The 12,448-nt window shown below is 42.6% G+C and overlaps 1 protein-coding gene across 7 annotated transcripts in view; it reads right to left on the bottom strand.

Annotated features, from left to right (window-relative positions):
* TRAPPC2 (trafficking protein particle complex subunit 2) overlaps positions 1-12,448 on the bottom strand; it is a 400,579-nt gene that overhangs the window by 219,568 nt on the left and 168,563 nt on the right. Inside the window, exon 1 of one of the 7 annotated variants that reach the window (XM_069640573.1) lies at positions 8,480-8,593. The exons of the other annotated variants lie outside the window; for them this stretch is intronic. Within the exon in view, the coding sequence (XP_069496674.1) occupies positions 8,480-8,578 (99 nt within the window). The 5' untranslated portion in view covers positions 8,579-8,593. Of the gene's footprint in view, positions 1-8,479; positions 8,594-12,448 lie in introns of those variants that run through there. 7 annotated transcript variants of the gene reach the window in all.

Here is a 12,448-nt window from a genome sequence, read left to right as displayed (position 1 = left end):
GACTCCCTATATCTTCCATAACTCACTCAATATTTCCAGCTAGAGACTTAATTTCACTTCCATATTGTCCCTATGATCTATAGCTACACCCTAACACATTGCGATTTACAATATTTCACCCTTTTTTATTAAAAACCATTTTGGTATATTCAGGCGGGAAGTGCAAAAGTTTTCTAATTCTCCAACGTGTCATTTGCTGCAACATGTTTTAAAACCTGCCACTCATTTTCAAACTATGCTCTTGGTTGTACATTGCTTGTGATTGTTTGTTCCTCTACATGGTTGCTGTAGTGAGGAATAATATTTGTTTCAAGATTTTTTACACACATTCATTTATTCATTCATCCATTTCCGAGTGTCATTTTTAGCATTGCAAGGGTTCAAAATCTGTTTTTCTCTCTTGTTTGGGAGGGAAGGTCCAATTTCAATTCTGTTATCCATTTGTCATTCCTGATTACCTGCTGTTTCTGTTTATCCATTTAGAACTGATTATTTGTGGGTTGAGGGAACATTGCAGGGGGAAATTCTAACTCAAGTGCTATCTTACCTAAAATCAAAAAGTGCTCCTATTCCCTGGTGTTTTGTAGATGTGTCAATAGAAGGTTAACTAAGTGCATTGCTTCCATTCCTATTGTTCTGATCACCCCATTGGTGATTGCTGCCCCATATAAAAAAAAGTGTATGATTTCTGTTAATTGAAAAAAAAATATATACATATATATTACATTTTATCAACTAGCCTGGTTCATGGTCCATTGTGACCCTGGGTATTTGAAAAGGGGATGTGATATGAGTGGTGTACCATCTCAATATTGCATCTAATCTAACAAAGAAGCATTTCAGTTGCGCGCTGCATACTGGGCCGAGACTAAGGTGTGCATCGCCTGATTGAAATCCTTAACAAATTGTTCCAATTATTCGAGTGAAGATGTTATGTAAAATGGCGGACCATAAAGCCGGATGTTTTTTTAAACATAAAGTTGCTCAAGCCATCTGGGCCCGGATCATGAGAATTGCTTAGTTTAGAAATGCAATTTAGGCTATCCTCTTGTGAGATTCGCAATCCCTCGTAACTTGTCGACTCGGTTATGGTTTCACTCTCAACCTGAGAAGGAAGGGCATAGAAGTGTGTATAATGAGCAATCCATTGAGACTCATTCACACCATTAATGTGGACTGATTTTTGCCTTGCTTGCATTGCTACATTAATAAAGGACCATGTCTGGGCTGTGTTATTTTTTTATATGGCATACAACATTGCTTCACCATCTGCCTGTAGTAGCTGCGCTCGATAACTATGCAACCAATTTCTATATTTACAATGAGCAGCCTTGATTTGTTCTTTTTTATTAGTATCTGCTGAGGCTATAAGAGATCTCTTAATGGTCCTTAACCAACTTTTTCTCTCCTGCACACCTCTGTGTGAAATTCATGTCTTGGTTTAAAGTAAGTGTCAGACGATGTTTTAGAGTGTACTGGATATAAATGGAGTAAACTTGTATACGAGTAGTTGAATTCAAGAGCCTCCTGGTGTGCTTGCTCTAACTTGGTCTTAAAGGCTGTCAAGGATGAATGGTTCCATGCAAATCAAGTTCGTGCATTATTTACTGTCAGAATCAGCTCATATTTTGGCTCAGTAATTTTGTTCTGGCTAAAATCATCGGTCCACTGTAACTCTAGCAATTCATGATCACTGTGTATTTGTTTTTGCGCAGTGAACTTTGTTGCTTTGTTAAATAAGGTTTGATCAACAAAGATGTAGTCAAAGATGGTAGTACTGGTATTTCTCTGCCAGGTGAGACAAGCAGGTATATCATCCTGAAGAGAGCCATTACACAACATAGTTTCTGTTTTTCATTAATGTCAACCATTTCCTGCTGTTTTATGCTGCTGTTTATTGGATAGTAATTGCGTGTTTAAGTCTCCAGCTATGATGCAATTTGTAATGTCTGGAGCAAGATCAACCATGTTCATTAGTTGTTCCAAGTCGGCCAAAAACTTCTCATCTGCTATACCTGCTGGATTACGGTAGGCATTAATAACGGCTATTGCCCCTCTCGGATGTGTTACTTTAACCATTAATCAGTATAATTCTGGCGCTTCCCATAACGTTATGGGCTACTCTTTGTGATTCTTGATTGCAATCAATAGACCTGCAGAAGGTATACCACGTTTTGAGCTTTGAGCTGAATATAAGACAATGGAATGGCCCTCCAAGATCTGCGTTTGGGTTAGCCAAGTGTCCTGGAGCATTACTATATCGTAGTCCCCAAGAAACTCTGCACTAGAACCAAGCAAGTATGAGAAGCCACATGTGTTCCAACTGGCAACGGTTAAAACATGAGCCTAAGACTCCAATTATGATCGAGATTCCCACCCCATGCTCTGTTACCAGTTGAGTATTGGTGGTTTTGGGTTGTCATCCATGGTCTTTGACTATTGCTAGGCCTCTCGCAAGAAACAGTTATCACATTCTTGTTTCTGAAGTGTTCTTGTTCATTATTGGGGACTGAAGGATCTTGTGCTAACAAGAACCCCATAGAAAAAAAGCTCCATACAGGCTTTCCATAGGGCACTTCTCACAACATTAGATTGCATCCATAATCGAACGACCGATAAGTTCTCTTCATTTAGAAATTCAATTTGCTCAAAGTCTAGTGAGCTTATTTCTTGAAGACTTGCTACATTTTCACAAATCGCTTGTATACTTGACCGATTTAGTACATATGCTGTAAATGGCGCGTCTCTACACTTAAGATCAGCCTATGGTATTTAAGTAATTAGGTAATTATGAGTGGAAGAGGAACTTTTTAACTAAGAGGAACCATTAACTAAGAGTGGTAGAATCTACGAAGAATCCACAAAAAGAACTTACAAGCAAACCAACTGAATGAAAACGCAAATTCAGGGACAGTATTGCGATACTAAAGTACAAAGAACTTTTTACAATTTTGACACCACCAAACATGTGTCAATCTCTTTTCCTTTTTCTTGAAAAAATAAAGGCGCAAACTCAAAAGAATTACAGTAGTCTCTTTTTGTTTTCTATTCTATACCCTGGTCAGCCTAAGGGTCATCTGTAAGTTTGAATTTGCAGCCAATCATTACAACCAACTCGGCACTCTTCATCTAACCATCATTCACAAGAATAAAAGGGAGCCAGTGACCGCTTTTGAGGCTGAATCTCTATGTTGTTCCATTTATCAGATGAGGACTCAAAGTGTACTTGTTTTGTTTGGTCGTGGATCCTTTGCAATTGTGATGATGGACTATTGTGTGCAGGCTCTATAAAGTACTTTTCTATAGCCCTCTCAATATATGAGTCAATGTCAACACTGGTTCCATTCTCTAGCACAGAACCAGGAGCCCGCATGCGATTGGAGTTAAATATCGGGGCATTAGATTTTGGTACATGAGGCGCTGTTGGGCACGGAAAAAGATGTTGATTTAGAGTACCATGAACCGATTCTTGTTCTAAGTTACGGAGTGGAGGCAACGCTCTACTTGCATTGGATTGCCTTTCCACTCTTTGAAACTTGGTTCCTCCTTGAACACTTGCAAACTTATTCATTTCCAGGCTATACCTAGTCAGCTGTTCCACTTCAGAGCCCTGGGTACAAGTTGCTAATGCTAAATTAGACACAGGGGAAGCTATAGGAATTGCCTTTAAGGCAATGTTCTCGACCAAATTCTTGATGTTTTCAGACTTGATGATTGAATCACTTATTTTTTGGAACACCCAACATAATCTGCAATAGATTTCTCAATTTGCAGTTTAATGTCAAATAATATTTTGTCCTGTGTTGAGACATTGTTCCACGCCGCCAAAACTGGCAACGCTTCACTCCTCGCCTGTTCTGGTGGCGAAGTGACTGTTGACTCAGAAATAGCTTTGGTTGGTAAGCCACCTTCATGAGAACTAGCAATAGCATCCACCGAATTGTTTAGGGGGGCATAGTCACTTATAGGAATACATGAGTCTTTCGCCACCACATTTCGCATTGCATTTGGAGATTTAATTTTAGAAAGTGCAGGACACATGACAACACCCCGTAGGTTCTTCAAGGCAATTCTCTTCGCAAATTGCTTAATGCCACCTCTTGATTGAATGGGAATTCCTTTTTGATTCTTGCTTTTCTTTTTAGCGGGACTGTGATATTTGTGGTCTTTTCGGTTGGTGATGTCAAACAAATTGTAGTTGGCTACCGCCTGATGTGGTTGTTTATCCGCAGTGTTACATTCCTCCGCTATGACTGAAGCCCTAAGAGAACACAGAGCCACAGCATGTGATTCCACTGCGTACATAATCTCTGGTATTTCACAACGGACGGTAGTGCACGTCGTTCTGACACTGTGGCCTTCATTCGTTTTAGACTTGGATGAGTTTATAATGTTTTCCACAATGAGCACACTCATTTCACCTGGTTTATTGTGTGTATGAGTTGTAACAATGTCATTCATCCACAGGGCTATTTGATCAATCCGTTTGCTCTGTCGCGTTATTTTTTCGTGAAGCGTGTTGAATAATTTAGTAACCGTGACTATAGTCATGTGCATGGCATTAAGGGGGAGTCCTAGCAAGTCCGCTTGCGATTGAGTCAGTGCCGTTTTTGTTAAATTGAAATTCTCTTGATTTTTTCCCCATCTTGGAGCTGCCTCGGCTGGTTGAAGCCGACAACACTTCCCCCGACTGGATTGAGTTCGCAAATAGACTCGGAGACTGGTATAAACTATTGGTCTCCGAGTGAATGAGCGACGATGATGCTATGATGGATATGTTTCCAACAGAATGATTTCAGGGTCTATTGCATCCAGACTGCTTTTGTCGTAGTTTACTATCTGACATTCAGTTACTGCATTAGGAACAGTGCACGCATTCATTACTTCCCTTTCTTTTGATGTAACTGGAAAGGGTTGCTGATTGGGAAGTTCTTCTGTTTGCTCTTCTATGATCATCATCTGGGTTCAGTTATTGATGTATTTCAAGGCTGATTGAGCCTCTTATTCACGTGCAATTGAGTTTGTTGGCATATGTTAATGCATGGTTTACAAAAGTCTCATATCTCCTGCGCATGGCTTTTTGTCCAACGCAAAACATTCCATGCCAATCATTTAGCGCTCAATTGCAATAACAGGAGATGGTCACATTGGGGTAGATTTCAGTACGACCGAAGTGCTAGAAACCTTTAAATGTTTTGGCATTCCCATGCTTAGGGAATATGGCACGCGTTTCATGAAATGTTTACACAACAAGGAGGACTTGACTCGTTGAATATTTTTGCACACAGGACACACTTCGCTGTTATGCGTGGTCAAATAGCAAATTCCTAGGCTTGCGTCACTCCGCAAGCTCAATCACTCCGTCGTAATTGTGTGCTGATAACTCCCAGTGTACACTCAAAGCCAGACAAAAAGGTCACTCAAAGAGGTTCTCCTCCACATTCACGACCGTTAATGGAAACACTCAAAGGACATCATCACATGGAATCCCTTAGTACAAGTAAAGTTCACTCTGTTACACGAATCGGTCGTTCAAAGAGATTTAACTCGGCAGTCACGACTGAAACTGAAAACCGAGACAGGCAAGTTTAGTTGGAAGAGGCAACATTTTGTACTTAAGGAAATTGACACTCCGCTGTTGCGGCCGTTATTCGAGCATTTCGCACGCACAGTGTAGAAGGATCAAATATAAATCTCAAAGCTTTATGCTTGTGCGTGTGTAAATCGGACAGGGAGGTTCATTCAAAAGACAAACAGGTTAGCTCTCAAATTCACTGTTTGTTCGTATCAGAGGTAGTATGTCTCATGTTATGCAATGTTTGCTGTGACTACCTTAGCAGTCGCACGCCACACTGTTAGAACCAAGAAGACGTAGCTGACAAGGACACAAGTTAATCTATTGAAGACAAGCAATTACAGCTTACCGATGTAGCGAGAGTGGCTCACTTCGTCTTGCCTGTACGACCGGCTTGTTTCTCGCAGCCACGGGCCTCCACCAACGCAGCAATCACGTCGGGATTTCACCGACGAGGATCAGGCTCCACAATAGCAATGGGAGAGTGACGTCTCTCAGACGGGGGGCCTCTCAAGATGGTGGGGGCTCAGATGTATGCTTTCAGGCGAGTCCACTCACATGCCACAGCACGGTACGGCACCGGACCACCAGCGCAGGTCTACTGAGCTGAAACTGCATCAGAGAAAATCAGAGAAAAGGACCTCACAGGTTGCACAGGTCATACAGGTGTCAAGCCTCGGTATTCCCTGCCCATACCTGTAGCCGAGAGGTCACGCCACCAGCTGTGAGCTGTAGTGTTCTACGGAAGGGACAATGTCAGAAACATAATGCTTAGCCATGGTGGAGAGGTTCTGCTACAGGAACCCATTTCCGCCTCTACATCCTTTGTTGATTTTGGGCCCTCTTCTGGTGCTGCCATGGCTTCTGCTGAGAATACTGCCCATTAGATGATGCACCTTTGTGGGAGAAATGCTTTCTCCTTTATGACCGGACCGGTCAGTTAGTGCCACTGCATGGAAGGAAATGAGCGTGTTCATTCAACTTGAAGGTGGTCATTAGTTCTAGTTTATGCAACAATGCATTCTCTTGCACCCCTACTGGTCACTACATATCCTAGTCTCGCACTTCTCCATCCTCCCCCTACCCGCAGCACTTCTCCCTCCCCCTTCCCTGCTCTTGCACTATCTGAATGACACAAGGCCTAGTAAGATCGTTGTTTTGTCTTCCCTTTTGTTTCCCCTCCTTGTCTTCTCGCGCCTAGAAACACTTGTGTACAGGCGCGTTATAAATGCCATATCATATACACGGGTGGCCTTGAAAATAATAACACATTGAGCCTGTGAAAAGAGTAGTTTTGAAGGACCCATATTCTGGCCTACCGCCAAAATTGAAGAATTCTGGTTTGAAGCCATGACTACAATGGATTTTATATGGCTTGTTTCTATGCCACAAACCTTGGTGGCCTTGCTGGGTTACCTTGGCTAAACTCCAGTGTTATTTCAATCACCAAGGACAGTGCCTTAAATGTTTGAAAAAGATTAGCCTTGAGGTACTTAAGGAGTTGGCGAAACCCTCAGTGCACAACTGCTAGAAGAAATGATGGCTCTATATGCAAAGAAAAATATTTCCCCATCAGCATGATGACTGGCTTTAGACCTAAAAATTAAGTGGGCTCCGTTTAGTGAACTTTATATCTAACTGAGTTTTATTGGGTTTCATACGTTCTTGGCTATCGAGGTCTGGTCTAACATGGCGACATTTTTATTCTAGTGCTATCTGTGTTCCTTAAGTCTGTAAGATGCAGTAAGTCGCGTCTTACTGGGTTTGTGGTTTAGCCAAGTGAGGACCACATGAACAGGCAAGTATGATGAAAAAACCCAGAAAAGAGACTGCGCCCAATGTTACAAGGTGATTAAATATATTTAGAAGAGTGCCCTTTCTGATTACACGTGTTTCGGTCTCCCTTGAGACCTTTCTCAAATCAGGGATACTTAATTGAACATAACACATGTAGGATATTGCATAACATATTCCAACATCAACGTAAAAGAATATATGCGTACAATTTGCATTCCCATTTTACAATTGCATGTGAGGAAAGGAGCAAAATGATATGCCCAATTGTAAATCAAAATCAAAATGTAAAATATGAAAGTAAAAAGCCAGACAAAAATAGGGTTTGGGAAGGGGAGGAAGAAAAGGAAACAAGAGACAGATACAAATATCTTGTTTAGTTAGTGCTTAGTGTGGGGTAACTTGGGTAGTTTGCCGAAATGAGTAAATTGTTCCATGTTACCTTGTTTTCTTAATTGCCCCTAATGGGTTAACAAACTTGTCTGCTCAGCAGTACTCGGGTTAGATCCCTTGAAAACATAAATAGGTCAAATATCACCTTCAATTCTTGAGAGTATTGCAGATTAGTGTAGAACGTCAGGCATTACTCAAGATTATACTTCCTATTATTTTAGGCCCATACATTTCAACTGTGACTGTCCTGTCTGTAATATGTAGTTGCACAAGTATCTGCATTAATGCTTGTCAAGGCATTTTTGAGAAGTCTAACATGCATTTGGCATTCTTATATTCCATTACTTAACGCGCAGGAATGCGCAACGATCTATCTCTGAGGCGAGTTGTCAACTCTTATCTCAGAACAGGATTAATGAGCATAAATATGTATTAGTACATAAGCTACTGTAAATTCATACTTAACATTGGGATAGCCGCGCGCACACGGTCGTGCTGCGACGTCCAGATTGCTATTGTTAAATTCATAACATTGCGATAACTGCCTGCACACGTACGTGCAACTTTCTATCAGGAGTACAGTCTAGTGAGCTATTTTCTTAAATCGTGTGCGCACATGGACGTGCAGCGACGTCCAGATTGCTATTGTCAATCAGTTCATAACATTGAGATTACTGCGCGCTTAAATCGTGCTACTCCTTCTTGACGGTCTCTTACCTTATGAATACTTTCAGGCATTCGATATCGTGATTCCTTTGACTCGAGGGGGCGCCAGTAGACCTCCTCTCCCCAATTATTGTGAGCGTTGGTTGCCATGAAAACGGACCAATGTAAGTCTGTCTTCGGTAATAGCTGTAATGTTACTGCTGTGCAACGTGGCGTCCATGTTATAAGGAGTCAGTCGCTACCTTCTGTGCATTGTAATGTCTGGCAAAATGAAATACAGCGTAGGTAGCCGTGGAAATTGAAGAGTGTTAGAACTTTAATTCCAGTAATACTGTTTCATGACTATTACGAAGTGAAAAAGAGGGAATAATTCAGAATGTGTATAGATTAATGTTAGGATTGTGAGCGTCTAATTAATTTACAATGGAATAATCCAAATAGCTCATTGTAATGTTATGTGTTAATTTATGCTGGGCTATCTAGAAACTAATTATTGCACATGCTTGAAAGGATCACATTGTGCTAGTGTCACTGGCTTCATTCAAAAATAACATTTACTTGGGCATAAAGAAATACACTTCAGCTAGGTTGCTGTTAGTTATATTACAAAAAAAGACACCATTTCATTGTCTGTGTTTAAACCGAGAACTGTGGAGTTCAGTTTGCAAACTATTCTCGCTTCGGCTTGCCTTAGTTTCTTTTCTTTGTTTCCCCCTCGTCTGCCTAGTGTGACTCTCTGGAGGCCGATAAATCTTAGGTCTGCCTTATTGTCCATTTGGTGTTTCTCTTGCCAATGGCATGCAAGTGGTAGTCTTGGGTCTTGGCTCCCAATCTTGGCTAAGTGTTCTCTTATACGGGTCCTTAATTCTCGGATTGTGCTGCCAATGTAGACCAAGTTACATACACATATAATTCCATACACAACGTGTTTAGTCTTGCAATTGATAGTTTGTAGAATTTTAAGAGCCTTGTTATTCGTGCTAGTAAATGTGTGTTTTCATATGTGCGTATTTGCACATCGTGCATGACCCACATTTCCTGGATGATTCAGGAAATGTGGGTCATGCGCAATGTTTAATTGGTGTCTGTTGCTGTGACAGTGAGTGGCATACATTATTTAAACTGTGGAATATTATTGCTGGTTCTCCCCATCTTTCCTACTGGCCTCAAATGTATTTTTAGGGGCTACTGCTATTTTGATCTTCCACCCAGCCTGAAATTAATATGACTGTGCTCTGCATTTACACTGCTCTAGAGTTTGGTATTTACGGATGCAGCCGATTAGTATTTGATGTGCTACGGGTATGTTTTGTTTACTGTAAACATTAGAAAACGTAATAAATTGGGGGTCACTATAGAGCCGTCCACGAAGATGGGCACCATCGAACAGGGCTCTTTATACCTTACTGCCACCCTCATTTCTTTTTATGGAGTAATTGGAGCGGGATACAAATGCGCTCAGGCTCCAAAAGGGGACAAGCTACCCGGAATATCTGCACTGGTGCAGCAGAGGGTTCTCGTGGGACTGCAGACTAACCTCCTGGGCCCAGTCACCTTTTTGCAAGGAGTTGACTGGTGAGATTGGGGAGGCCAGCCAGCCCCCTGTGCAGGACTCTGGGGGCCCTCTGACTTAATTGAATGACGTAAGCGGCAAACAGGTGAAAACATGTGGGCCACGATGCAGATCGGCCAGGTGTCCGGTCTTGTGGCACTGAGCGACTGAACTGCTTTTTTTTAAACTTGTTTTTTCATTAGGCAATACAATCAGTTTCAACCAACAATTGTAACATTAACCATCCAACGAACTCGGGGGCGAAGGCCAGGAGGAAACGAGTGAATTTGCTTTGTTATATTTCCACAGGCCCCATAGCACTGATAGGGTAGGATGTATTCTAATGTCCGGCCGTATCTCATTGGCATGAGTCCACAAAAGGTCTCCAACTTTTTTTAGGGTGGGTGTGAGTGTCCTCAATGTATGTCCAGTAGTATCGGCCCTCAAGTGCTCCAACATAACTCAGAGCTGTGCTGCCTTATAATATAATCGGAAGTCAGGGAGGCTGAAGCCCACAAAATCTCTGGGGAGAGTCAATGTGGCATGTTTAATTCTAGGCCTCTTCCCTTTCCATATAAACTGGTTCACCATGGCTTGTAATTTCGCAAAGAAGGTCTCTGGGAGGGATGAGGGGAGGGACGTCAATAGATTTAGGACTCAGGGAAGAATATTCATTTTCACAGATACCAATCACCCGAACCAAGAGAGGGTGAGGGGTGCCCAGCGCTGAAGGTCTAATCTTATTTTTTCTAGGATGGGAGTATAGTTAACCTCTACTAGACTTGTCAGGTCTCTGGGGAGGCGAATGCCAAGGTACGAGGACGAGTCCTCAAATCTCATTCCATACTGTCTTCCTACCTGTGGTCGCTGAGTCGTCCGCCCCTATGGTCATCACACTAGATTTGGGGAGGTTAATTTTCAGGCCAGAGAACCTGCTGAAGCACTGTATCTGGCTTAAGAGTTCGGGGAGAGAATCTGATAAATGTGTCAAATAACAGGATATCGTCAGCAACCAACGAGGGCTTGAAGTATACCTCACCACATTGAATTCCCGTAATCCCTTGGTTCTCCCCAATAGCGATTGCCAGGGGCTCCATGGCCAGGGCGTACAGCAAGGGGGAGATGGGGCAGCCCTGCCTTGCCCCTCTAGAGCTGTGGTGCACAACATACGGGCCGCGGGCCATATGCAGCCTGCCCTATTGTGATTTGCGCCCCCCCTTCCCCCAGTGGGTAGATGAAGTGCGGCCCGCTTCAAGCCACGAAAACAAAGCGTGGCGCACTTCATTACAAAAGTCTTTCTTGCCAGAGACATTGATGACAAAGGCATCCCTAGAGGGGTCTAATTGCCCCCCTAATTGATGACCTGCCCCCCCCCCAATCTCACTCTCTGGCAAAGAACTCTTTCCAGGAGCATTAAAGGTGCTCCTTTGTACAGCCGTCATTTGTGCGCATTAGCAGGCTCTATTTGCACAGCCTGTGTTCTTTCTTCTGGCCAGAAAGGGATAACACGGGAAGCAATGGGCCATGAATATCACTGGGGTGGGGTTATTAGGTCAATAGGGGGTACAGTACAGGGGTTGCCCTGTGGCAGCTTGGGAGGCCGTTGGGTTCTCCTACAAGCATATACAAAGGCTAATACAGCGGGTGAGACACTTTGAAATTCTTGTGACTAAGCGACTTGTAAAACAGTGTCATGAACGGACGCCCAGGAGTTATTCTATGGGTTTACAGACACCAAGAAAAAAAAGGGGTTTTATGATGAAAGTAAATGAAGCAGATATTAGCCATCAAAGCCGCGGCCCTTTGCAACCTGTCTATAGAACTGCAACTCCTCTTAGATGTTACTTGCGTGCTTGCAGGCAGTGGGTTTACAGGGGTTCATGGATTTCTTGTTGACGTCGGATAGCGGTAATAGACCTGGTGCATGAATTGGTTTGCTTTTGGGCTTGGAAAGTTGGAAAACCACAGCAAGGAAGATCCTCCTGTATGCATTAGGCCAAAACATGGAGTACTGATAGTAAGGGTCCTTTTTAACTCATGCTTCCATTTCTTCTGCAGGATCCTCCACTGGCTCCCAGTTTTAAATTGCTTGCATCCCATTTAGAAGCCTTCATGAGCCGAGTCTTAAATACTTTGCATCCAGGACCATGCTCATCTTTAGCCCTCGATACCTGCAACACAAGAGTTCCTAGCGTTACAATCTGTCCATCTACTTTTCTGGACAACTGTAGGTTCTCCTTCCAGGGTCCCCTAGTTTGGATCGATCTGCCCCAGTTCATCAGAGACTGCACTGCCCTGACAGTTTCATAAGCCACTCAAGAATATTTATATTTTATTTGATTGATATGTTATTTATAATGCACCTATACACAAGTGTTTCAAGGTGCAACCAGGATAGGGGGTGGGGGGGGGGGTCAAGGGAGGACAAGACAAACAATCTTATTAGGCCTAGTGTCATTTAGATTGTG

This window comes from Ambystoma mexicanum, chromosome 7q, assembly GCF_040938575.1.
Source record: "Ambystoma mexicanum isolate Mex_15411 chromosome 7q, UKY_AmexF1_1, whole genome shotgun sequence".
Classification (NCBI taxonomy): domain Eukaryota; kingdom Metazoa; phylum Chordata; class Amphibia; order Caudata; family Ambystomatidae; genus Ambystoma; species Ambystoma mexicanum.
This window is presented reverse-complemented; position numbering and strand designations above follow the sequence as displayed.